Genomic DNA, 27,723 nt, shown 5'->3' on the forward strand with positions numbered 1-27,723 from the left:
AATTTTGGGTAAACAGATTTGCACCCACTGACCCACTTTGCAAGTTATCAGACTTCTCGTGCAAACTGTGAGGAAGACTAAGGGCCTTTTAGATTCCAAAAAATTTTGCGCAGTACACGTCACATCGAATCTTGCGACATATGCATAGAGTACTAAATGTAGACGAAAAAAAACTAATTGCACAGTTGGGTGAGAAATCGCGAGACGAAACTTTTAAACCTAATTAGTCCATAATTAGACACTAATTGCCAAATATAAACGAAAGTGCTACAGTAGCCAGAATCCAAATTTTTTTTGATCTAAACGGGGCCTAACCTTGGTTCTGCTATGACACAGTGCAGAAATGCACACAAGTCTTGCCACCTGTCTTCAGTTTGAAACAGGAATTACACACTGACTGCGCCATGAAGGATTCCCCATCAGGAAATACAGCTAGGTCATCAAGGATGCCCCATCAGGAACTACACACCGATTGCGTTACAATGTCACAGCAAATCAGAATTCAAAAAACCAGATTAGCTGCGGTTCAACAGCTCAACATCCATTTGGAACAAATTTTTGCAAGTGCTAACAATCACGCAAAATTTTGTTCGACATGGAAGCAAACATCTATACAGAAGATATCCAAGAAACAGCATTGTGGTTGGACAGTTAACCCAACTGATACTTCACTTCTGCTCCCTCCCGTGTCAACTTAGGTGTGTCTGTAAGGCTGACCAAGGATTTCACAGTGTCAGCGCCAAATCTTCCTGCTAGGGCACCTTTCTCAGAGATCACAAGTGATTTCTCCTTCACAAAGCTTTGCAGTTTCTTGGTATCGAAATCAAGGCGTTCTTGGTCTGCACCAATACAAAGTACAAAGCGAAATAAGCAATTGTTAGTCATAAATATTGCCTCGACGAACTGGCTAAATATAAATAGTTGGACTAAATAGGCACATAAGTTTCCTTGTTTGCAGAAAGAAGAACATGCTTCACTTTTCTTGGATTTTCACGAAAATGAAAGAAAACAGTTTGGATGCCAGAAGAGTCGATAAAAAAAAAGAATAGTGTCAGCACAGAGTTCTTTACATGCTGCTCATTTTAACAGTTTGTGTGCAAAAAAGCTGCAAACAAAATGCAAGAGCTACCGCCCAAGCATTATCTACATGAAATTCAAAATCAACTATAAATGCTTGCTCCATATATCTAATGAACCTACATCACTGATAAATTCAAATGCACTGGTTTTTGTGGGGCGCGATTCCTGAGCATACCTTTCTCCAGAACAGTGTGTGCCACGTGAAATGGAACACGAGCAAAAACATCAGATCCAGGAAACATTAGCCAAGTATGTTCTTTGGGGTCGTGGTCTCCACAAGTTGGGCATATCTCCTTTATCAGCTGCTTGCCAGAGTTTCCTTCCATCTCTTTCATTATGACCTCAAAGGGAGATGGCACACTGCTTTTGGTTGTCCTAGCTTGTTTCCGGAGGGCTGTCAGGGCCTCCCTGTTTGCATTTCTTATCTTATCATTTTCCACCAACTAATAGTAACAGAGAACAACAAATCAGAAGAGTGATATTTAGACTCTCATCTGGTATTAATAAGGCAAGCCAATAACATATATGAACCTGATGCCTAGCTAGAAGAACTTGTTCCGCATCAGTCTCAATGTCAACCAGAGCCTCTTGAAGCTTCTTCATGTTGGGATCCATTATAGATCTGAAAAATAATGCCAATAATTTTTTCATTGTCTCAGATTCCCAGTAAATTGCTTAAGAAGAACACAGTCACCCTCATAATGTACACAAGTATCTTATTGTACACTAGTATCTTAAAATGCCCAACACAATATTGAGAGTCTCAATTCTAGCTATCCATAGTCTATTACACAATGTACACAATTCTGAAACCTGATATAAGTAAAAAAGAATGCTTGTACAAAAGTAGCATTTGAGGTGAGGTAGCATCAAAATTGTCTTTATTTCAATATACTGACCACATTGGTCCTAACTGGCACAATAACACACTTCACATCTACAGTATGATTTTCTAGCTACTTCAATTTTAAAATTGAAGCATTATATGGTATACCAAATAAAATAGAACTGGCATACACGGCTTAAATTAGAGTAGGTGATGGACTAAGACCGATATGAGCTCGCAGAATGCCTGGTCCTTGACCCATGGGCCATGGTTTCCCACACAGCACCTTCTCATATGGCTCGACACAACAAACAAAACCGAAATTCATCCTACATGCTTCACTGACGATAAAAAAAGCTATCCATTTAAGTGAACCAGCAAGTTCTACAGCACAATAGTCAATAGGTGGGACTAAAGAAAATTATGAAGCATTTGTTGAATTGCACTATTCAGGACATGCACTTTCCTCAATCGATCTCTAGTTTCGCTGTCGAACCCATCAATTGATCTGCCAATTTGCCTGATGAGCCATTCTCAGAACTAAAATAAAGTGCACCTGAGGCTTAATTATTGAGTCATGCTATCACTAGTTGCGTGGAGTACTCCTTCTATTTCTGGAAAAGTATGTACTAAAATATACAGATCTCTACAACTAAAACATACGGATTGTCAACGTCTACCCGGCAGCACCAAAACCACCATGTGATCCATGACTACTTGGCGCAGAAAAGGAAATTTCGGCAAACCCCTCACCACGTAGGCAGACAATCACGCGGAAAAAAAATCCCACCCGTGCATTGAAGGAAAGAGCCAAATCAAGGGGAATTGCCCTTCAATCACGCGATCATACGCGTCCGACCCTGCATACACGCTCGACGGAAGCCTCGCGCGATCACTGCTGCCTCGCCCATCAACAGATGCCACGACTAATTAGGAAACGGATTGCCTTCCTTCTCTCGCTGACATCAATCACAACATTTTTTCTCCACAAGATCACACTAATTAGGAGATAGGAGATCACGACTAATTAGGAAACGGATTGTCTTCCTTTGATCTCATGCTGGCATCAATCACAGCATTATTGCTCCTGAAGGCTGAAGCTCTACTCACGTAGTTGTCAATCGCGCCTCCGCTCGTCCACCCATCATTCCGATCGGCATCTACGCACCCAACACGACACCAGCCAACCATGTACCGAACACGAGCAGCGATATCACAGTCCCCACCGTTCAAATCGAAGCTTACCCCCACAATAGGAAGCAGCCGACGCGAGCATTCGGCTGCCTCCACCGTTCCGGTCTGCTAGCTAATTGGCTGGCCCTCCGTGAGGAACAAGGCCAGCATCATCTACATCTACGTAAGGTTGGTCCCATGATAGGTTACATGGTAGCCGAAGCTGGCGCCTTCACTGGCACCGTTCAGATCGGTGTCGGTGATAGCCTCTTGCTGTCTCCGGGGCCTGCAGCCTGCGCTCGATCTGGAGGAGGAATCGGCGGCGCCGAGCTCGTGCACCGCAGCACCGGTGTCGCCACGCTCTGCTGTCCTTGGTGGCCGCCGGGCTCGTCTTCCATACTATTCCAGGATTTCCAGCATGATCTTGTTCTCCTATTGTTGTGTTTATTATATAGCTGCACGTCTCATTCCTGCTGCTTTCTTTTACACCATGGGGAAGAAGCCCTTGCATTGCATAAGCATTAGTCTGATGCGTGTCATACATCAGTCTCTGTGTTTTATTTAGACTGGTCATACATCTAAATTTTATTTTTGCTGAATATCCATAAGTTTGTGATGCTTAAGTTTCTTGTATACTTGTACTGTCTAAAAGTAACAAAAGATGCAACCTATTCAGCAACAAGTTTGCGAGATTGATCGGTTTTTAGGGAACTCTTCATAGTTCATAACATCAATGGTGGTTGTTCATTTAATCATTATTAATGGATGACACCTGCCACGGTTCCTGTACAAAATCCGGCAATAGGTGTGTGAGATTTTGCATATAGAGCGAGGAACCAGCTTTTAAGTTTCTGAGGTTTCATAGTGCTTTAGCAACATGAGTACCTCCATGGTGTAAAAGAACTACCAGCCCAGCATCTGTATTTTCAATCTTTTTACCTTTTAATGATAAATTTATTGTCCTGTTCGATCTTATCACTAACTCATTGTGTTTTTTCCATGGTCAGATCATTTGTTCTCTAAGATTGTAGATTTTCTTACTAAGCAACCAGTTAGCTAGATTTGTTCTCCCTAGGTGCTTGTAATCTTGGGTCGATCATCCGAATGCCCTCGAGCTCACACAATCTGATCATCAGGAGTAAGGGTTCTGGCCTTCTGGGTCTTGGGCTTTCACATCTTATATGGGATTAAAACCTGAATAACTATGAATAGGCCGATCAACTTGGGCATTGGCTCGATTGGCTTTAAGATCTTGCAACAAAGCGCAATGGCCGAGCATTGTTTATGGGCAGATCCTAAGTGAGGGCATGACTGCGGAAGATGTTACTGTAATAAAGATAGGAGGGAGAAGGCGTCAATAGAGCGATGGTGAGGCAGGTAGATTGACCAAGATCCCTAATGGATAGTTGTATGAAAACGCGCGGTTGTTGTAGTATAAAACGACTGTTATAGCATAACTATGTCCTTACAATATACATCAAAACTTCAATTATGTGCTAATTGTTTAAACTTTGTGAAGACTCGTGTAATAGTGACTATGGCTGCAAAACAAAATGTTGCGAGCATCACACTCAAAATATCACTTTTTAGTAATGCTCCCTCCATATTGTTTTATAAGGCACACAACATTCAAACATTAACATCTTTGATCAATAACTTCAAATATTTTTTAACTATCAATTGTAATACAAACTTGATACGATTAGATTTATATCAAATGTACTACATATCCAATTATCAAAAGTTTATAAGCAGCTAAACAATATAATATAATAGATTGTGTCGTGTCAAGCTATGGAGTACAAGCATAAACAATATAAGCTGAAACAGAGGTAGTAATACAACACACGTTTAAACTAAAATTATTGTGGTTATCTTGTTCCCGTTGCAACGCACGGGCATGTACCAATAAAATACAAAAAACTTAAGTGCATATTACAACCTTACAACTGCGAAATTGCCCTTACCTATTACAGAGAATCGGTTCAGTTTATACTTACGGGGAGCTGACTATGCCTGAGAGCTCAAAACCGTCGGGACCTCGGGATGCACCGCCTAGAACTCGCCTCCTCCTGTGCTGTGCGCGGTATGCCAGGCCCAGAGGCCGCCGCCTGCCTGGGTGCCGGCTGCACCACTGTCGCAACGCCGACTCCCACCACTAGCCGCTTGCTGCCTGGTTATGCGCCCGGCGACTCCCCGCTGCAGGTACCGCCCCACGCCCCCACCTGCCCACCGCAACCGCCTCGTCCAGTCGTTGGCGCCGCCTAGCGGCCTAGGGCTACGTTTTCTTTCCTTCAGGCATTCAGTTGGGCTGGGCCACTGGCTTGGTTTAGAACGGGGCATCTCTCTCTATACGAGGCCTCTGCCTCATGGGCCTGGGTTGGCCCACCCTATATAACGGTCAAGAGCCAAGCGGCATTGCATTCCGGCACATATCCCCCGAGAAAAGCCGGCATTCGCGCACACTCGCGGGCGCAGCTGCGGTGCCCGGCTCAGCGCGGCGGAGATGGAGGGCAACGTCGCCGGAGCTGACGGAGGAGGAGGAGGAGGAGGCGTAGAGCGGTCTAGCTTCGTGATCGGACTCATCGAGAACCGCGCCAAGGAGGTTAGTAACGCTCTAAAGCCCCCTCTGCATTTCCCCGGTTGCTCGATCAATCCGCGCGAATTGGGTTGATTCCTCTCGTGACCCCGTTATCCTCCGCCCGGTGCCCTCCCTGTTCGTCATTCGCGTGCGGGTCGGGGCGCTCCAACTGTGTGAGCTGCTGCTTCGTCAGATTGCTTGCTTCGATTGGTTCGCTGATGCAGCTGCTTCGTCGAATTGCTTGCTTCGATTGGTTCGCTGCTATTGCTTCGTCCGATTGCTTGATTCATTTGGTTTGAGTAGGACTTTTACAGTTAGTTATTCGGTTCGAGCGTCGCTTTCCATTGTGCTCGAGTTATTCTTCTAGGGTTTAGGGGTTTTAAGGATTGGCCTTTGGTTTATCGGTGTACGATTTTCCTCGGGTTGATCCAGCTGTTATACAGTTGAATTGTGTCTGAGATGAACACAGCTGTCGAGGAGGGCAAAACTATTTCAGTACCCTGCTGTTGAATGGTTCACTAAATGTCTAAGTCTGATTTGGTCAGATATTCCAATTTTCGTTGTCTCAGAGTTTATTCTGCTTCCTAGTAGTACATAGCACAAGCTTCATTGCCATTTTATCACAAGGGGGCAGCACCGTAACTATGGTTAAGCAGAAAGTCGTATAGGAGAAGGTTTCCTACAGTAACTATACTTTGATAATGGATTACAAGCTCCTCATTAGCACGGAAAAAGCACAAATGTCATGAATACTTTTTTTAACCCTATTGAGATAGAATGCTAGCGAGCGAAAGGGCTGCTGAGATGCGGGGTTGCAGGAAGCAGGAAAGAGGAATATGCAATAAGTTTTCATGGGAAACATCAAACATAGTATTTTTCTTATAAATCATTAATAATTGAACAATATCAATATATAGTGATTCCCTTATTAGATTAAAATTTTATTCACCTGTTTTACTGTTTATTAACTACTGCAAATTTAGAATTCTATATTTGATTTGTCTTTTCTTAAGTTGCATCTGAATTTGTGTGTCCCATCCCGTGCTGTATTGTATCAATTCTTTGTTGTGAAAGTTTTGGAAATAATTATTTTTGTAGCCTGTTAATATTCTGGTTATGAATATAGACATGTACTGTTGTTTCTGTTTACATGCCTTTACGCATAAGCTGATATGTATTATGATGATAAACAAAATAATTCAATTCAATGTGTACATAGATAGAGAATTATCTTGTGAAATGATTTATCCTTGTAATGATTTGGTCATCCTTTTTTGAACAAACCAAGTATGATCTATTAATTATAGAAGACGGTATACTGTTATAGGTTGGTGTTGCAGCCTTTGATTTAAGATCAGCCTCATTGCACCTATCTCAGTATATCGAGACAAGTTGCTCATACCACAATACAAAGACACTACTTCATTTCTATGATCCCATGGTTGTCATTGTGCCTCCAAACAAAACAGCAGCAGATGGTATGGTTGGAGTTTCAGAACTGATCGATAAACATTACCCAGCAAACAAAAAGGTATTTGATATTAACTTGGATTTATTATCTATGTTTTCAGTAAAACTATTGTGTTCTAGTATAACAGAGAATTTTATAGGTTACTATGGCACGTGGTTGCTTTGATGACACAAAAGTACATTTTCTCCTCTTTTACCCCACCCCACTCTCTTTCTTTCTATTGTTGAGGCTGACTAACTTCCCCTTAACACCGTACATGTTCCTCTTTTTTTAAGGGTGCTGTCATTGTGAAAAGTCTTTCAGCTAGAGACCCATCTGCGCTTGGTTTAGATACTTACTGCAAGCAGTATTATCTTTGTCTTGCGGCTGCCACTGCAACAATTAAATGGTATGTGTGCTCAACACACTATGACAGCATCAGGATTTCAACTTTTACAGTTTCCCTGTTAAGGAATAATAACTTTTGAAGTAACTGCATGTTTGTTTACTGTAATGTATCTCCTGTGTGTATAATGCAATACTACTGCTTCAGTATCTATTCATGCTGCCAATTACCAAGTTAGGTCTTGTTTCCAATTGTTCCAACGGTTACTGGAGCATAAAAGTTACTGCAACTCCATGAAAAATTCACTCGTTTTTAGGCCATGCAGTTCCACTTTTAGAGATGTTCTCTGTTTTGCCACATTTATTTGGGTCGGTTTGAATATGATAACACAAAGAGGCTTTCTTGTCGTTGAAATATCGTAATAAACCCATAAAATCGTGCTCTTTACTGTTCCGTCCATAACACAAGGATCATACTCGTATCTAAGCACTTCCATTTGACATTGACGATAACCAATTTAGTAATGTTCCTGCACATTCATTCTTACTTGTTCTGTTATAAAGGGGCAGATTTAAGTTTAAGTTCTGAACTCCAGGAAGGCATCCCACATGGCTTCATCTAGAAATTTTCAACATAAAGCTGTACTTTTAAGTTATCACCTATTCACCTTATCTTCTGTTTAGTTTAAGTTATAGATAACTACGAGTCTTTTTGTGGAGAGAATATCTCAGGAACAGTAGTCCTAGTAATCTATTATAAGCTTGAATAAGATGGTGTTGTTCCAATACTTGGTTTGATTTTTCATACATTTACAGTTGATTACCTTTATATTGTAAGTCGGTGTTATTGTCCATTTGCTTACTAATTTAATTGTATTTCTCAACCATTGTTTCTTTTTATGTGCCATCATTCCCTTTTTAATAACTGTTTCAAGTTGAATATCCCTTTGGATAAAAATTTCACTTATGCTCTGATGTTGATATGGTCATATCACCTTTTTCTGGAATTCAGTTCATCAATTACAAGTCTATCTACTATTACATGAATCTTATGTCGAACTTTTTAAACTTTGTTACAGGATAGAATCAGAAAAGGGCGTGTTCATTACCAATCACTCATTATCAGTAAGTTCTTGGGCAGGAAGGTCTTATTTTGAAGCTGTTGTTTCACCTTGATATTCATTATTATGAACAAGCAGAAATTTGATGCACGCTATTTGTTCCCATTGGATGACCCCTTCTCTGTATATGCACTGTCTCCAGAAAGTTCTCACTCTAAGTGGAATCCCAGTTGCTATTGGCAACAGATTGTTAATTATGTGTATCTTTTATGATGTTTCAATTCCTAACATTACAATTATTCTAGTGATTGCTGATGCATTACATTCTGTATGCATTGGGATCTTGATGTTTGCTTCAGGGAGCGATTGTTTTAGAAAAAATAAGCAGACATATTATTTTGTTACTTCAATGCCCTTCATTATTTTGTTTCCAATACTTAGAAGCAGAATACAACACGATTCACTGAATCTAAACCATTCAAAACTGACATGCAACCCTCAAAGATTTATTTGTTTCCTTCAACTTTTGGTGTGCCCCTTAAATCGTGTGTCCTACTACTAAACTAGGAAACTGGGAGTTGGAAGTTGTTGTTCTCCCTTTTCTATCTATTAGAACCATATTCGTAATTATTAAAAGTCTCTCTTTATTGTCAGGTTACATTCAATGGGTCATTTGACCATATGAGTATCGACTCAACTAGGTAATTCTTTTGGGATAATGCACCTTTGAGTCCAATAAAGTTGTATGAATGCCGTTTTGCTCAATCTCCTGCACCAAATGACTGAATGAGAAAGAATAAGATATACTCAAAAACTTGTGCATGGACCTGAATTGCCTTAATTGTCTTATATGCACTCAACAGTGTTCAAACATTGGAAATTATTGATCCTCTCCATACTGAACTATGGGGCACTAGCAACAAAAAGAAAAGCCTCTTTCAGATGCTGAAGACTACAAAGACTACAGGAGGGTATGCCTTCAGACTACCAATTACTCCCTCTTACACTTGTTGACACTTGATAGTTTTCTAGTAGGGTCAATCATGCTAATTTTCAATTTAGAACTACTTTTATCTTGCGTACTCTAGAAATCATTCTAGTGTAAGCTATTCACCAATCATTTTTTTTTATTTTACTTGTACATTTGAGAACATGAAGCTATTCTCTTTGACGTGCTTATTCCAGGGCTAGATTGCTGAGAGCTAACTTATTACAACCATTAAAAGATATTCAGACCATCAATGCTCGTCTAGGCTGCTTGGTAAGTAGATTTAAGATGTATTTATGGAAGAATACCTGCGGCTTATCTATGGTTCATCATTGATTAACATTTAAAACAATCGAAGTATAGTAAAAGCTTCTGATTTGTATGTTGTTAAGTTAATGTTGGAATATGTATTACATGCTTGGTCTCATTGCCTTTACTTGTGGCGTTGTGTTCTCCCCCCCCCCCCCCCCCTCCCCCCCACCCACCCACCCACCCCACCCCGAGAATACGCAGGAGACCTGTGTATCTTTTCATTAGGAAGAAAACAGTTTACTGTTTATAACATGACCAAAATGGTGCCGCATGCTTGACGAATGCAAACATTACATGAATTATACGACCAACTAAAACGACCAAAGAGCCTAGTGCTGTGATTACTGTCTAGAATATGTAACCCCTGCAGCCAAAGTATTGATCAGTCATCCCAGCCCGGCAAGACGCTTAGCCCTTGACTGAATCCATAGGTCGGTTTCTTTGAAAATCATCTGAATGCAGCATTGTGTTCTCACTGTTCTGAGGGCTAAATTGAATTGTCATATAACTAATGGATGTATGAATGCAGTTTAGACGTTTCAGATTGCTTAAGTCTGAAGCATATTGGCTTCCCCTTTTTCTTAAGCTTTGTTTCTAAACAATTGTCAGAAATACTCTCTTGTTGTGTAAGCATATTTCAATACTATCCCATTCCCATACATCTGCATTGGCTTGTAGCTGAAGTTTTTGCGTCTTGATGTCAATAGCAATGAGTTTTGAGTATGTCAGACTTCATTTACCTATGGCTTTGATAAGTGAATACTAAAAAATAAACTCGACCCCTGGGGCTAAGACCTCCCCCGAGGCATTGACTGAAAGGTAGAAGATTCTCTTCTGCAGGGTCAAGAAAAGGCCATAAACCATGGCTAGTTAGGACATGCCACTAACGCCGAGGACGAGCCTACGGCCGCGTATCACGCTGCATCCGTTAGTGGACCACTCATTTCGCTGAAAATAGCACAAGGAGTGGCCTTTTTTGGTAAGAACAGAGAGTCAAACTTCCAACCTGTAGGTTGCGCTTCCTGCATCCAGTGCACTACGTGCACGTTCTTGTGATAAGCGAATACTAAAAGACTTCCTTAACATATAAAAAGGTAAAAGGTAAATTATGGTGTATGAAATAAAGAGAGAGAGAGAGAGAGAGAGAGAGAGAGAGAGAGAGAGAATACTCTTAACTTCTAACTTGCCAGTTCTATATTTTAAAAAATGCAGGGTTTCCTTCAATCGTGATTGTACCAATTGCATCTGTTTCTTCATTTGGTGGAACAAAATTGACCATGTTCAGATGCAGAGCTCTACATTTTGTCTGAAGGATTCTTTTATTTTGGAAAGTGTGTACTCTTATAATCTTTATGTGCATGCTCTTTAGCATGTGATATGGATTGGATTTTGAGGGTAAACATCTGTATGAGAGGAGCCAGACGGTGACCGCTCGGTGGTCGAAAACGCTAGTGAAAGGAAGTGCTAGAGGAAGAAGGGAACTCAAGAAGGGGAGGCGCTAGGCTGATGCAACATGTGAAGGATTAGTGGCGAACCTTACTTTGATTATTTGTTATTGCTTAGCATTTAGCAAGATAGATGCACAGTTGCCCCTAAATAAGCAGCATGCTGAAAGTCCAGCTAAGAAACTCTATCTCTAAGCATCTAACAGGCAAGCCATGGAACAAAGCTAAACTGCATGCAAATACTAGCGAACTAATTTATGCATCTAGAAGTTATAGACTGCAATGTGCTAACTGCTACACGCACCACGGTCTGCTGCTGTTAGGTCTTGCCAATGCTGCTCCCTGGCCATGCGACCGCCGCTGCACAGGCCCAAGCCCATAACAATGATTGTGCAATTAAACTGAAATCTGGGATCTCATAAGTATTCGCTTATCATTTATGTGAAGACCCAGAAGCAGACAATGATATGTTACACTAGCACCATGTTTCCTGATCTAAAATATTAATCGTTTCCAGGATGAGCTTATGAGCAATGAGGAGCTGTTTTTTGGTTTGACTCAAGGTCTACGGAAATTTCCAAAACAATCAGGTAATAAAGTGCTCTCTGGTTATCCTGCTCTGTAAATAAATACGACTCTCAGTTCACAAAAAAATCACTATTGTTGCTTTACATTAGATAAGGTTCTCTGTCATTTCTGCTTCAAGCCCAAAAAGATTAGAGATGAGGTATTGAAGCCTGCCAATGGTAGAAAGAGCCAGATGTTGATTTCTGATATTATTGTTCTTAAAACTGCTCTGGACGCCATACCATTCTTATCCAAGGTCTGATAAACCATTTCACATTCCTTCTGTAAAAAGAAATGCACATCATCACTGGAATTGTAACTAATTATCAATGTGTTTAATGTGTACTCTTTCCATCATCCAGGTTTTGAAGGGGGCAAAAAGTGTTCTTCTTCACAACATTTATCAGACTGTGTGTGAAAACCCCAAGTATGCGAATATGAGAAAGAGGTAGTTTTATGACCTCCTGCTTCAAAGAGAAAGTTATATGATCTTTTCAATCCACGGAATATGTAGCGACTATCATCCAGTAGCACCATGATAAGTAAATTACACGATAAGAATTTGGTTTCCTTCAGAATTTCACGAATCCTTTTCTGTAACTTTACACTTGAAAACAAAGTTGGAGTTTTAATAGTGAATAACGAATAAATAATTTTCACTAATATATCTTGCTATGTTTCCTCCAAGTATTAATGATTAAAGCAAGAGCTCTTCTATGGATTAAACTAAATTTCAAAACAAGATATTTACCAGTTTGTTCCAAATTCTGCTTGTAGTTCTACTGTTTTTCGAAACAAATTGTAGTTCTACTGTTTCACCTCGCATTGTTTTTAGTCAACCATAATGATTACATATTGCATCCTTACATCAGGTTCGTCTTAGATTTCTAGTTCTTAGCCAGAATGCCTGTATTTAGTGTTCGACCACAGTTATATTCCTTGGTATTTCTTATAATTATTGCTACACAGTCATGTACATATTAATGTTCTTATGTTTCCTTTTGTGGTCCTAGAATTGGAGATGTCATTGACGAGGATGTGGTTCATTCAAGGGCTCCATTTGTAGCCTGCACTCAGGAATGTTTTGCTATTCAGGCAGGAATTGATGGGCTGCTTGATGTTGCTCGTCGATCTTTCTGTGATACCAGTGAAGGTGATGCTTCTTATGTACATCATTCTAATTCGTATTATTCACATTCTTAACAAATTGTGTTGCAGCCATACATAACCTCGCCAAAAAGTACAGGGAAGAATATAATATGCCAAATTTGAAGATGCCCTATAATATTAGGCGAGGATTTTACTTTATTATACCCCAAAAGGACATCACCGATAGGCTTCCTAATAAATTTATCCAGGTAATATGAACATGATCTTCCAAAATCATCTTGTTAGCTGTAATATGCTAACCAGTATTTCTGAATTCTTGATGATGAATTAGGTTGTTAGACATGGGAAGAATATCCATTGCTCAAGTTTGGAGCTTGCTTCAGTAAGTTAACTTCCCTGCATTATTCTTAGACATCTTAGTATTGACCAGGAAAGTTTTTCTGCTGATTCTCAAATTTCCAGTGTGATAAATGTTAGTCAAGAGTGCATGACTAACATTTATCCATTTCCCTTACATTGTTCTGTAACTGCGAATGTGCTTGTTGGCTATATAGCTTTGGGATCACTACTACTTTTTTTTCTTTCAAAAGCCACACTTCCCTTTTATTAACTGGTGCATAACCCTGGCAAGCACAATTATATTGCAAGATAGCTTTATGATCAAGTACTTTCTATCCAATTTTGCAGCTGAATGTTAGGAACAAGTCGGCTGCTGCTGAGTGCTTCTCGCGCACGGAACTTTGTTTGGAAGGTTTCTGTAGCAATTAAGCACTGATATTTTTATTTAATTTAGTTCTTGATCTTAGTCATCTGTAGTGTTCTGTTACTTTTTTTTGGTTGACTTTAAAAACACACGGATCAAGCAGTTCTTCAACTTACTTAAAACTTAGTTTTTTTTCTGAGGAAATAAAATTATAAGCTAGACTTACTGCTATATAACATGCTCCATTTTTTTGCCGGAACACACAGGTGTGTATCAGTGCATTAATAGAAGAGAGTTACAACATACACACCCCAATGAAAAAACAATTACATTAGCGCCTATCCAAATGAACAAGAGAACGACCCGACCTAGAAACTTAGCTACCCAGGCCCCAGGGTAAATGAGTTAAGGAAGAGCCCCTTAGCTCCTGCCATACCCCAGAGCTGTGATTCTTCCCCAGTGATATATACTCCCTCTGTTTCAAATTATAAGTCGCTTTGACTTTTTTGGTACATCGATTGTGCTATGTATCTAGATATAACATATGTCTAGATACATAGCAAAATGGATGTAACAAAAAAGTCAAAGCGACTTATAATTTGGAACGGAGGGAGTAAGACTGTAAATAAGTTCGGAGTAGCACTATTAAACACATTTATTTCTGCGTTTCCACAAAATCCATGCACCCAATATGATGAGAGAGTTTAGGCCCAATTCCATATATTTGTTGTCATCCTCCAAGCAAACGGCAGCAGTCAACCATAACTGAAGAGTGCATGCCATTATTCTAAATTTGTGTTTCTGTTCCCATGCTTCCAATTTAGGAGTTATACCTTTAGTCAGCAATTTGGTAATAAGATTGCATAAACCATATGTCTATACCTTTCAGCATTGGAGATCATGCCAATGAACAGCTGGATGTACAAAATTGAATGCACTGTTGCTGTTTGTAGTTATCTTATGAAAATTTCCATGCAAATCAAATTACAGTGTTGTAACATTTTTTTTTAAAAAAAAAGAAACTTGTGGGCACTGGAGCACTTGAGTTTCATGCAATGCTACAATTTGACTACGATGCAAGTATCTTTAAGCTGCCTGAGTTGCTTGTTTATCATTTCAGGGCTTATTGACGAAATCAGAGGAGACATTGGTATCCTAACATTGCTCGCCGAAGTATTATGTCTTTTGGACATGATTGTAAATTCTTTTGCGCATACAATATCTACAAAGCCCGTTGATCGCTACACAAGACCAGAGTTCACAGGTGTGCAATTTAGCTCCTGTCATGTATTTTTCTTAGACCATCCATTTCGCTAATATATATTTGTTGAAGCCAACCGTTGTGCATGGGCTAATTAAATACTCTATACATGCATGCATGCTGTAATTGCACACTTTGAATTAAACGTTGTTGAAAGCAAGTTTCTACTCCCTGGACTTTATGATAGGCATAAAAGGGACAATCTCAACAAAGCATCCTCAGTTAAACTCTGGACAATATTTGAAATGAATAATCCCAAGATTATGGACAAACTTAGTGGAAAAGATCTACTGCAAGTGTGAATTATTTCATTTTAGTGTTATAGGTATCCATCTCTAGTTCATGAATTTTGATTCTTTGTAATTAAGCAGATGATGGTCCAATGGCAATCAATGCCGGACGACATCCTATTCTTGAGACCTTGCGTACTGATTTTGTTGTAAGTTGCTTTTTTTGTTGATGTTCTCCATGCGTACTTCATAGTCACTTTCGTTGTTAATTATGTGGATTATATCAATGGCCTAAGTATTGTTTCTGCCATACAGCCTAACGATATCTTTCTCTCTGAAGCATCTAATATGGTTCTTGTCATGGGGCCAAATATGTGAGTGGTATAATTTGGACCTTAGTTGATGCTGCAGGCTATTCATTTATCTGTGGAAGTTCATCTAATCTCTGGATTGTTTGCTATTGCAGGAGCGGGAAAAGCACATATCTCCAACAGATATGTTTAATTGTCATTCTTGCACAAATTGGCTGTTATGTTCCAGCTCAGTTTGCATCCTTAAGAGTTGTTGATCGTATATTCACACGGATTGGTAACGGGGACAATGTTGAAAACAACTCGAGTACGGTATGTGTCTGAAAAGGTTGTGCTAATTGCAAAACATGTAATTGCTAGATGAGGATAAGCCGGATCTCTTCTACGTGATATCAAGTTATCAACCTTGTTTATTGTGCCTTGTTATGCAAACTGTTCATGGAGTTACAAAGTATTCTGGAAATACATGAATAGTACTGTCCTTATATCTGACATACCACAACTATGCACAAAAAGTTTAACTTCTATGATATTTCCATGATAATTGACATTGACAATTACTTTTCACATTTCTTTCCTTGGCTACCACCTCTCAAGTCTCAAATTCTCAATACACATGTGGAATATGAAGTAGAAAAAAATATAGCTGGATAGTACATTGGTGAGACTGGGCTGGAGCATGAAACTCTTGAAATGGTATAAAAGCTCATTGGTCGTACGTTCAATACACATCTGGAATATGAAGGAGGAAAATAAATGGTTGGATAGTATGTTGGTGAGACTGGGTTTTGTGTTTGTATTTTTTACGAAATTTAGATGAGGTATTTTTTTTAGCGGAAAATACAGCAGGGGAGGCCCCCACTGTAAACTTTTTATTAAACAAAAAGAACACCCATAATTCTATACAAGAAGAAACAAAAAGTGAAGAATGCCTGAGGTGGGCAGCAGAGCTAAACTAGAGCAGCTGTACAAGAAAGGAAGACAGAACGCTTAACGGAACTGAATCTATGGGCCTGTAGTCTAACTTCTTCATAGAAGGAGTTCTTCCAAGAATCAAAGGACGGCCGGCCTCTATCAAATATAAAGTTGTTTCTCTGCATCCAAATCTGCCAGGTGGCAATGATGAAGGTCTCCATAAAAAAGGGGTTGTTATCTTGGACCTTGGCTTGCTGCATCATCTAGAAGAAATCCATTGTGAAGTCCCAATTTATACCAAGGTGTTGCCAGCAGGCTTGGCTAAAGGGGCAGCTGAAGAACAGATGAAATGCAGTTTCTTCAATGTTGTTGTTGCATAGAACACAATTGTTTAAGTTTGTTCTTATTTACCAATTGCAATCTGCTTCCTTATGGCACCTGATTATTATATAGGACTATTTGAAGCAATTTACATGTACTGTTTCTTCCAGAGGCCAGACTATTCATCAATAGGCACTAGGCAGTAGTCTGTTTGCCACTCTTATCAGTAACAGTTGATTCTTGTCAAACTGATATGATTTGGCAAAGTGTGTGATTTATATTTTATTTATATCTTTCCATAACTAGTGAGTACACAGATTTCCTACGTACTCTAGTTCACTTTGGCTTTGTCCTAATTCAAACTTCTCTAACTTAGACCATGTTTGTAGGAAAAATGCACTGACAACTACAACATCAAATTAGCTTCATTAAATTCTTCATGAACTATGTTTTGAATTGATAATGCATTTTTAAACTTGTATATCCTAATATATTTTTCTAAAAATTTGATCAAAGTTAGAAAGGTTGACTTAGGACAAAACCAAAGTGAACTATAATTTGAATGGAGGAAGTACATAGCAGCTTCCATTTTCTATTGAGTTCAGCTATTGTTTGTCACGCATGATATTATTCTTCATGTATAATGTGTCTTTACAGTTTATGACAGAAATGAAAGAAACTGCTTTCATCATGCAAAATGTTACTTCAAGGTATTTCTACCTCGTTGCTGAAGACTGAAATTTGATGTCTTGTATTACTCTCGTTTTCTTCTGATGGCCCTGAACTTGTAGGAGCTTGGTTGTTGTGGATGAGCTTGGAAGAGCAACATCTTCCTCAGATGGGTTGGCAATCGCATGGAGCTGCTGTGAATACCTTCTTTCTGTGAAAGCGTAAGAACTTATTAGGTCTCAGGATTCACAGGAAATATGTTCTTCATTGGCGCTGTAAATGCATGGTTTTCCTTGTTCTTCATCCTTGACTTTTGGTGCATTTCTTGCACCCTTCTATAGTAAACTGGTTTCTTGAACAAGTATGTATAATGTAATGTACTTTCTAACCTCTAGGCTGCTTACAGTTATTGATAGTCTAGCATATCAAGAGTGTGTATTTGTCTTCCTGACCAGCTCTGCACCGTTGGGTTTCAAATTATAGTTGTCAATTAAACTAGTTATACTAGTATTGTCATGGTTAGATATCAGAAGTAGCTATACATCAAGCCATAGGCACTAGCCATGTCTGATGCCTGCCTCTTATCACAATTCGTTTTCTGCAATAGACTCAATTCTTTGTAAACAGAGATTTCATTAAAATATAGAAAGGTGATTGTACTGATTTTGGGGTGGAAAGTGATATATTATTGCTCCTCAGTAACATTGTGTCTTTGACCCATGTAGATACACTGTTTTTGCCACGCACATGGAACGCTTGTCAGAACTTGCAACAATGTATCCAAATGTGAAGATCCTCCATTTTGAAGTTGACTTAAGAAATGACCGCTTGGATTTCAAGGTCGGTAGTACCTGTCACACTAGCGATTTCAGGAATTTGCTTCTTCATGTCTGTTACACTAACATTATACCAACTCCACTTCAGTTCCGCCTAAAGGATGGCGTCCGACGGGTACCGCACTATGGGCTTCTTCTGGCCAAAGTAGCTGGTATCCCTACTTCGGTGATCGACACCTCAACAAGTATCACTTCACAGATCACGGAGCAGGTAACCTGGCACCTATATGATATGTAGGGATGTACCCAACTGCTGATCATTTGCAACCGAGATATCGTCATCTTTCTATGGCTCCCAATCACAGTTAGTGAACAAAATGATGATTGCTTGCTTGTAGCACTAGCCGCCCAACTATTATACCTTGATTGGGGAGAGCAGGGCTTTGTGCCCAAAACAAACAACTGAGCTTGCTCTAGCTGATAGAAATCTGGCTCCTCTCTATCTTGGCTCAGCGATGTCAATAGGTTATTCCCCATCTTGTACTTCTTAGAAGAAATAGTGCCCTCTCTAGGACTTCCTTCTCTACTATCGAGGAAGCAGACAGGGCAGGCCAGTCCTAACTGACACTACTATAATTGGACAATAGCGGCTAGACGGATGGACAATAGCATTACTATCCTTAACTAACTGCTAAGTTGTTCCATTTGCACAGAATTTACCAATGCTGACTGTTTACTCCACATGATTGGGGGGTGGAATCTCTGTCTCAATTGTGCATGTAAATTTCCGTATTTCCTCTTGCAGGAAATGACAAGGATGGATGCCAACTGCGAGGAGTACGGGTCGCTTCAGATGACGTACCAGGTTGTGCAGCGGCTTATCTGCCTGAAGAACTCAAACCATGGCGAAGACAACATCCGTGAAGCACTGCAGAATCTCAAGGAGAGCTATGCTGCGGGCCGGCTAACATAAGAGGTTGTTCTCATTGGTATGAGCTCTGGCCTTAAATGTTAAATAAGAGATTTTTGGATTCCAAGGTGTTCGTTCGCGTGACATGGCATGTTCTGTTATTTTGCAGGTGTATGCCGCCGGGCGATCCATCAGCCAATGTATATGTTCCTCTGTCAATGCGAAACTATCTTAGGTCATCAAACGCACATGGCACATCAGTTGTTATCTCACATGTGATGCAACATCTTATCCCTTTTTTCATATAGATGGTTACAAAGCAAGACAGAGCATGTGAATGTCCCAAAGCAATTATTATGAATTATGATCTCAGCTACATAGCTTTTACAAAAGAATTACTGGAAAAGATGAAACACCAAAACGAAGATTACATTGGTCGATGCATACTGTAGGTTTAAACAAATGTTGGCATTGTTTTCTGCCAATACATTATTCGATTCATAGTAGCACGAGCTGGGGAGGATTGAGGAGTGAGGAGGAGCAGCGGTGGAAGGCAAGAGAGCGGGGGTGGTGACGTGGTGTGGGGATTGCGCTCGAGGAAAATACCGAGCGACACGGTTTTCGGAGAGTCCGATCGAAAGGGTGGGTCAGAGGCCGGATAGTTTCCACTTTCCAGCCACTCTGCTGAAAGATCCATCTGAACTCGGCTGCTAGACTAGGCAACTAGTAGACGGTTGAGTTTCAAAAAAAAAAACTAGTAGACGGTTAATTAGCCTACCTCTTTTTTTTTTTTTTTGAGATGCCTACCTCTTTCATTTGAGATCTTTTTTACATATGTCCATTATATTCTTTCCAGCCTGTGTGAATCTTACATATGGCCATTATATTCTTTCCAGCCTCTGTGAATCTTTTATTCCTTTACTTTGAACCTTCAGTAATCTGTTCCTCTAAAAGAGGTTTCTTTCTATCAGTCAGTCCTAAAAAATGGCCGCTTTCTCATATACTTCCAACAAAATGAGAAAATGGCAAGTTCCTGAATCCTGGCCGCAGCAACAGCACGAGTTTCGAGAGCAGCATCACGCCAGCACCACACCTCATGGTTCATGTAAAAATCAGCCTACCAACCCCCGGTCTTAATGCAAAACATCACATAGCAACCATCTCAAACAATAACATGTCTTTAGATTATTAGGAAGTAAGAAGAACAATAACATGAGCTGGAAGCAAATTAACCTGTTGACGATGCCATTAAGATTCAAGAACATACTTTTAGAAATATATAATCATACAAGCATATACATATATAGTAAATCGCCAAAAGGGGAAGGATTTACACCAACCATGCTGGCAGTTTAGTTTTGCCAATAACACAGGATCGCTTGGGACTTGCACGATTCATGGCGGCATCAGGGGCGGAGAGGCGGGGGTGCAGCGCGACGAAGCTTGAGGCCTGGGATGTGCCGACGCGTCGACGACGGTGGAGCCTCGGGAATGGGCGTTGGTCGACGATGGGACCTGCCGATGCGGTGCACGAGGGCATGGACCCCGGACGGCGTCGCTCGAGCCGTGACGCGGCGGCGGCGATGCGCACGGCTTCTTGGCGACCGACCTCGTGGGCGCCAAGGGCTTGGACTTCCTTCGCTGGAGCTCGCGGCGGATGCTGCCCATCCCTGCGGAGGAGGAGCGCGGCGGAAGATAGATCACCATGTTGGAGGAGGACTGTGGATGGATTGGATCGACGAGAAGCAGAGAGACTGGGTGGATTGCGGAAGGAAGGCGACGGCGAGAGAGCAGAGCAATTGCGTTGCGCGGCAGGGGAAAGGAAGGGAAGGGGAGGGCGTGGGGTTTAAGCAGCTGGGCTGGATCTCAGATCTGGCCCATCCACGCGCTTTCGAGTCCGACCCGAAGTTGGATGATGGGCTAGTTGTCGTGAGGGCCAAGTCGAAATCGAGGCTGGATTTTTTTTTTCCTCAGCCGTTGGGCTTTCTCGGCTGAGGGAGCCGCCGTCGCCGTCTCGGGGGAGCAGGGAGATACGGTCGGGACTCGGGAGCGACCCAGAGGCTCGGACAATAAGTGTTGCATCAAAACACCACCAAAGTTGTGGCAATCAGTTTATTTGCATTGAATTCACATGATGAAATAATTTAAATGTAGAATTAAACAATTTGAATCCCTATGAAAATTAGACCAGAGAACTCCATACCTGTTTGGCATGGCTCCAGAGCCGAACTCCACCCCAGAGTCAGGTGGAGCTAGCCAAACACCTCAACTCCAAAAAAATATTGGAGCAGCCCAACTCCATGGAGTTTTTGGAGCCCCAGTACAAATTTGTGGAGCACCTCTTCTCCTGCTCCGAAACCGGCCAAAACAGAGGTAGACATGGAGTTGGGGTGAAATTACCCGCAATTGCCACTGGTTACACAAGTGAATCGTTATTTTTTCTATTCTCCCTGCCCCGATCCCTTCCCCTTCACGCGAGCGCCCACTCCCCCGACCCGACGCCCTTCACGCGAGCGCCCACTCGCCGCCGTCCGCTTCCAGGGGACGAGCAGGCCGGGCGGCGCCGCCCCCCTCTCCCCGCCTCTCTCCCCCGCCCCCTCCCTCCGCCTCTCTTCCCCGCCCCCTCCCTCCATCCCCCACCGGCGGCCGGCGAAGGAGAAGACAAGGAGAAGGTCATCCTCAACCCTAACCCTAGAGAAGGGGAAGAAGGGCGCCTCTCCACCCACCGGCGGCCGGCGAAGGAGAACAAGGGCGACGTGAAGGCACCCCCGACGCTCCCCCAACCTTGCAAGGTATCCCCATCCCCATCCCCATCTCTATGCTGTGTGTTTTTTTTTTAAGAACAGTGAGTTCATGGTTTTGGAGAACATGATGTGTAGAATTGTCCTGTGCTAGGTCATGTTCTGAATTGTTGTGTTGAGTTGGTATAGATGCCGGAAATTGTTTGGAACATAGAGAACCTTCGGATCCTTTGTGGTTTGATGGCTGAGCAAGTCGAGAAAGGAAACCGACCAAATACTTTCTTGAATTCAGTGGGCTATGCTGAGGTTGAGAAAGGATTCAAAGATCGGACGGGTATTGTATTGACCAAGAACCAAATCAAGAACAAGTGGGACAAACTGAAGGAAGATTTCAAGGCATGGAAAAAGCTAACAATGGGGCAAACAGGAATTGGTTGGAATAATGGCACTATTAATATGGATGATGAATGGTGGAACAAAGCTAAAGCTGTAAGTGCTTGTTTTATGAATATCACCTACTTCTTAAATTAATTGATGGTGGAAGAAAGCTAGAGCTATAAGTATTTGTTCTAATATGTGTTGCTATTTTGCATATTTTCAGTCTATTCCAGGCTGTGGGAAATTTAAGAAGCAGCCACTTCAAAATGAAGAAGAGTTAGCAATTTGTTTCCAAGGCATTGTGAATGTTGGTTCTGATCATTGGAACCCTTGTGGTAACACTCCTACAGTGGCTGTGGATGATGTTGTTCGTGTGGATGATGAAGTTGCTGCACTAGGTGCGACACAAGAAGAGGATTTAGATGAGATTACCCCTTCCCCTAGTAGTGGCAAGAGACCGGCAAGGCCTTTCCATGTTACAGGCAAGAAGCCTAAGACAGCCAATGCAATCCTCATTCAAGAAGCATGCACTAGTATGGCTAGTTCAGCAAGTGCATATGCTACCAAGAAAGAAGGAAAATTCACTATTAAAGAAGTGATGAAGGCAGTAATTGAATGTGGTGCTGCGTATGGATCCGATGAACACTACATTGCCACTTCATTGTTTGTCAAGAGGGAGCAAAGAGAGATGTTCATGACTTTACCTACTAATGAAATTAAGAAGAATTGGCTCACTAGAAAATATAATGACAGGCTTGCAAAGTAGGAGTGCTTGTCTCATGTATCCTTTGCTACCTTGATGTGTCGTTTGCTACATTGCTTTGTTTTAAGGCTTGTAATAATTTAGATTATTTCATGTTTGACAATTATTTTTAAGGCTTGTTTTAAGGCTTGTCGTATGAATGAACTCAGATTGTATTATTCCATTTTTTTTCCTTGTTTCACAATTATTTGTCCATCAGCTTGTCACATGGTTGACCTTATTTTTTCTATAATTTGACCTAGGGTTCACAGATGTCTTCAAGTGAAAGTGGTGATAGTAGTGATGATGACGATCAATTTTTTTCTCTCATTCAAGATGGTGCAAATCTTGCTAAGGCTTATGTGAGCCTTTATATGGACAAGGCACCACCAAGGATATCACGGCTGAGTGGAATGGGATGGGTGACTGAGACCCTAAACACTCCAGGAGAATGCCACAGAATGTTTCGGATGAATGAGCGCATCTTTCTGGATCTTCATGATAAGTTGACTACTCGTTATGGTTTGCAACCATCCAAGTTCATAAATACTTATGAATCACTAGCAATATTTTTATTTATATGTGGTGGCTGTGAGACAAATAGAAAATGGCAAAATAGGTTCAAGCATTCTGGTGAAACCATTAGTAAGAAATTTCATGAAGTTCTTGATTGTGTGATTGCAATGGCTAAGGATTACATAAGACCAATTGATCCCAATTTTTGGTCAGTTCACAAGAGAATTAGAAATGACAAAAGAGCATGGCCACATTTCAAGGATTGCATAGGAGCACTAGATGGAACTCATATTCTAGTGTCTCTTTCACCTGAGGAACAAGTTAGATACATTGGAAAGTCAAGAGTTCCTACTCAAAATGTGCTTGCCATTTATGATTTTGATATGTGTTTCACATATGTGTCTGCGGGGCAACCGGGGGCTTATCATGACACAAGTGTACTGTACCATGCAATGGAAGTGGATAAGCAGGCCTTCCCGCATCCTCCTGAAGGTAAAAAAATAACTTACATTTTGCATGGTCAATTATAACTCGAATTCTTATGCTATTTTTTCATATCCGCAGACAAGTACTATGCTGTGGACGCGGGCTATCCTAATCGTCCAGGTTACTTATCTCCATACAAGGGTGAAAGATATCATTTACCAGAGTGGCATCGAGGTATGGAACCAAATACTCCAACAAAAAAGTTCAATCGGATTCATTCATCTGTTCGTAATGTGATTGAACGTTCATTTGGACTATTAAAGATGAAATGACCAATTCTTTATAAGATGCCCCATTTTTCCATGCTAACACAAAAGAAGGTTGTAGCTGCATGCATGGTCGTCCACAATTTTATACGTGAGCATGCTAGTGGGGATGTGGACTTTGCTAGATTTGATCGAGATCCGAACTTTGTGCCAACTATCCCGGAAAGGTACAACAAGTATGCTGTGTCTCGCCATGCCTCTGATATGTCTACTAATGAAGCAAGCTTTGTGACCATGGACACATTTCGTGATAGTTTGGCTACATCCATCGCATTAGCTTGGAATTAATGTAATCATGTTCTTAAACCTTGTATCTTGGATTATTTGGTTGGACGTGTATGTCGGGTTATTTGATTTTATGGATTATTCGGATTATCTAAGAAATATTTGGATTATCTAAGAATTATTATTTCAGATTATCTTACATGTTGTTGGAATTTATTTTATACCTTGATTTGTGCTAGTAGTAGTACGAGTACGAGATGTCCTTGTGCAAACGAATAAGCTGCTGGGATCAGTACGTTGTGCAAGGGCAAAATGGGCAAACAACACTGTCTAAACACAACTCTAGAGCTCAGAGTACCAATTTAGCCAAACACCCCTTCCAGACAGCTCCAACTCCACTCAGAGCCAGCTCCAGCTGGATTTCTGGAGTGGAGCTGCTCTGTGTGGAGTTGGAGCCATGCCAAACAGGCCCTAAATTGCAACATTCAGAATAATGTAAATGAGTGGTATCCATTATTCTCATAACCAAGAAAAAGGCATTTATCATATTTTGAAATAGTACACGTCATTGGTTAATATGGAAGTGATGTTTAGCCAAAAAAAAAGGTAAACAAATGAAGCAAATGGTTCCCTTCACTGCAGCTGCATTGTATTAGGGACCTGGTTTATTGTTTTCAGTTTGGCTATGAGGATGTTAGCACTTTGAGTAGGCAAAATTGAAATCGATTCAGACAACACAACAGCAGAAGAAAGGTGTGCACAACTGGTTGAAAGAGCCTAAAAGTATTATCCAAGAAATATGAAATATGTGCTGAATTAGCTGACAAAAGTCATTCAAACTATTATCCATAACTTTGAAAAAAACAAAACGACAAAGATTGTACCTGTACGGTGATTGCATGAACATCATCATACAGGACGGGTGGATTTATAAGTGAACTCATAGGAAGGATGACGCTAGAATGAGGTAGTGTACTCATAGCAAGAGTATTGCAGCACACTATCATTCATAGAAGTTTCTGCAAAGAGCATGACAAAGAAAATGATATGTGAATTAGAAGTCGTAGGAATAAAAGAGGTTGCTAATTTTAGGAGGCACGACTAAAACCCAAGTACGAAAAGCAACGCTAACAGAGCAGACTATGGGTAGCAATGGAACAATGCTTCCTGATTTGTGAATCCTGCAACATTTAAGGCTTACGCTTTTTATGGGCTTCTCCAGTTGGTGCAGCATTTATTTATTGGCTTCGAGAAATCTGGAAAAAAACGCAGAGTGACTGCATTAGCAACCATGCAATGGTTAGAAAGCAAATAACAATAAAAATAGGTAGTCCGGAACAATAAGTGATATAGATTAGCATATGGCAAACATCAGTATCATTCCATTTGGTCATAAAAGTATTTACGACAATCTCCTTGTGGCCTCAGAAATGCAATTATGCATTTTGTAGGTCTACTTTCTCTGCACAGGTATAGGCAAGGGCTTACAGCAGTAGGTACAACTAAGATTAGAAGGGAATTATATGTTTTCATATGCTGTATTCTAGGAAAAAGGAATACAATGTGTCTCACCGTTTTCCTGTGAGCAAAGACATGTATTCGTTCCAAAAAAGTCACAAATCACATTAGATATCCGAACTCCCTAGGTCCATAAGAGAGCAGCAATATGGACCATATCAGAGGCCACAATGCACGAAATATAAATAAAATAAATTATTTCTTGTAATTGAGTTGTGACATAAAAGAGGTTCTGCTTCATTTGCAACAGTTGGTCAAATGCAACGGCCATCTTGGAGGAAAAAAAAGACAGATGTGTTTCATGTCAGAAATGTATGACAACAATTTTGCCTGCATATGGCTGATTGTGATTGAGCTAAAATAAACACATGGTACCAGGCATATGAACCCACATGTAGATTCATAGACAGGTGCAAAGGCCATTTGACTAAGCATTGTGTGGCATCATTCATGCACTAACCGCCTTGGTAAGGTTAGACCGAAATTAAAATTTAAGTGATAGAGTGAAACACCACCTGATCAACAGGTATCATCATTAGGGACTTCTGTCTGATCAAAGATTCAAATGCTTCATTTTTCCGTCGAATGGTGGACTCAAATTTTTGCACGCTAGTTCATAAAAAGGAAGTAAACTTTTAACTTCCTTATGAGTTGACTGAGGTGTGGGAAACAAAATAAATACATAAGAAAATTTGACGTTGCCTAGAAACTGGCCAACTGCATTTGTATCAACAAATTGGTTTTTACGTACAGAAGTATGAGCATTGCCATGTTGACCATTGCTGCTGTGTCGGCAGGGGTAGGACCATACAACCTACATGAGAGGGAACAAATACTTGAACAAATACTGAGTGTGGCTCTGTCAAACCTGTAACAGAATAGAAGTAAATATATTTATAAGCGGAACCATAAATGATAGCATCTTTCATTGTGTAAAGAAATTGTTGCTCCTATGGCCTGTGGCCGCGGCCTTGGTCACCGGCAGGCACATGTACGTAGATATTTCATGCATGAATTAGTATCCACAATTTATACACAATGTCTTTTTTACTATGCAACATTTTTAACAGGCATCTATATGGTAGATAGAAATAAGGGTATATGGTAGATATGGTAGATTGGGCTGTTGTCCATGCGACCTCTCAATAGGCTGCCGAATCCTAAGGCCTGTTTGATTGGGCTTTTGAACCTGCTTTTGTTTTTGCAAAAGCCAAAAGCCAACCAAAAGGTCAAAAAGCCACATCTACTTTTGTCCAAAAGCAGCTTTTGCTCTAGTACAAAACTAAAAGTAACTCTTCCTCTGCTTTCAGCTACTTTTGAGGTAAAAAATTACCCATCTACCATCGGTTATGAAACGAATAGTTATTTTCTTATGTTTCGTCGCACCCTCCCCGACGGCGCGGGACCTGCCATTTCTATGCCGATGGATGGGAATACTGAAGGCCGACAGAAAGTGCCATTTCTATGCCGATGAACATGGCACCCCCACTGAGCCCTTGACAAATGGGCAGCACCGCAGCATCTTCCTGGCGTCCAAGTCCACCCGATACACCCTGTGTCTCCTTGGGTTCCTGCTGCCGTTGCATCCACGGTCCACGAGCATCAGCTCCCCATCATTGTCTACCAGGTGCATGGTGTCCATCATGAACCTCGAGAAGGGCCTCATCAGCTCAGCAGCCACAGCCAGGCGTGGTGGTGAGTGGTCAACGCCAGTGCCAGTCTTTGAGGTGGCACAGTAGAAGCGACCGGCGAAAGACAAGGCTAGGCAGAGCCATCTGCCTTGGTCTACCACGATCCAATGCTCATCGCCTGGCTTG

At 41.0% G+C, this 27,723-nt stretch overlaps 3 protein-coding genes and 1 pseudogene across 5 annotated transcripts; 3 read left to right on the plus strand and 1 right to left on the minus strand.

The window, feature by feature from the left end:
• Window positions 1–472: 472 nt before the first annotated feature.
• On the minus strand, window positions 473–5,403 carry LOC136552356 (uncharacterized). 2 transcript variants are annotated; one of them, XM_066543897.1, is made up of 4 exons: window positions 5,080–5,403; window positions 1,612–1,702; window positions 1,256–1,523; window positions 473–839 (listed from the first exon to the last, which is right to left on the minus strand). In XM_066543897.1, the coding sequence occupies exons 2-4, from the start codon at window positions 1,693–1,695 to the stop codon at window positions 652–654; spliced, it is 540 nt and encodes a 179-aa protein (XP_066399994.1). In that variant the 5' UTR covers window positions 1,696–1,702; window positions 5,080–5,403; the 3' UTR covers window positions 473–651. The 2 variants fall into 2 exon arrangements, with proteins under 2 accessions (XP_066399994.1, XP_066399996.1); XM_066543899.1 differs by having other exon boundaries at window positions 5,047–5,403.
• Window positions 5,404–5,585: 182 nt separating this feature from the next.
• LOC136552357 (DNA mismatch repair protein MSH4-like) lies at window positions 5,586–19,447 on the plus strand. Of its 2 annotated transcripts, none has more exons than XM_066543900.1 (25): window positions 5,586–5,684; window positions 6,988–7,191; window positions 7,271–7,306; window positions 7,407–7,519; window positions 8,535–8,580; window positions 9,171–9,217; window positions 9,380–9,487; window positions 9,702–9,777; window positions 11,779–11,851; window positions 11,939–12,084; window positions 12,191–12,276; window positions 12,842–12,981; window positions 13,047–13,186; window positions 13,270–13,320; window positions 13,626–13,689; window positions 14,762–14,905; window positions 15,274–15,341; window positions 15,448–15,506; window positions 15,599–15,755; window positions 17,337–17,389; window positions 17,471–17,569; window positions 18,074–18,188; window positions 18,273–18,395; window positions 18,930–19,113; window positions 19,204–19,447. In XM_066543900.1, the coding sequence occupies exons 1-24, from the start codon at window positions 5,586–5,588 to the stop codon at window positions 19,095–19,097; spliced, it is 2,415 nt and encodes an 804-aa protein (XP_066399997.1). In that variant the 3' UTR covers window positions 19,098–19,113; window positions 19,204–19,447. The 2 variants fall into 2 exon arrangements, with proteins under 2 accessions (XP_066399997.1, XP_066399998.1); XM_066543901.1 differs by having other exon boundaries at window positions 18,930–19,100.
• A 2,517-nt stretch (window positions 19,448–21,964) lies between these two features.
• LOC136552358 (L10-interacting MYB domain-containing protein-like) lies at window positions 21,965–22,919 on the plus strand. The gene is made up of 2 exons (XM_066543902.1): window positions 21,965–22,264; window positions 22,377–22,919. Exons 1-2 carry the CDS (start codon window positions 21,965–21,967, stop codon window positions 22,917–22,919), a joined length of 843 nt encoding a protein of 280 aa, XP_066399999.1.
• A 248-nt stretch (window positions 22,920–23,167) lies between these two features.
• LOC136548943 (uncharacterized) lies at window positions 23,168–24,451 on the plus strand (annotated as a pseudogene).
• The last annotated feature ends 3,272 nt before the right edge of the window (window positions 24,452–27,723 follow it).

This window comes from Miscanthus floridulus, chromosome 4, assembly GCF_019320115.1.
Source record: "Miscanthus floridulus cultivar M001 chromosome 4, ASM1932011v1, whole genome shotgun sequence".
NCBI classification, from domain to species: domain Eukaryota; kingdom Viridiplantae; phylum Streptophyta; class Magnoliopsida; order Poales; family Poaceae; genus Miscanthus; species Miscanthus floridulus.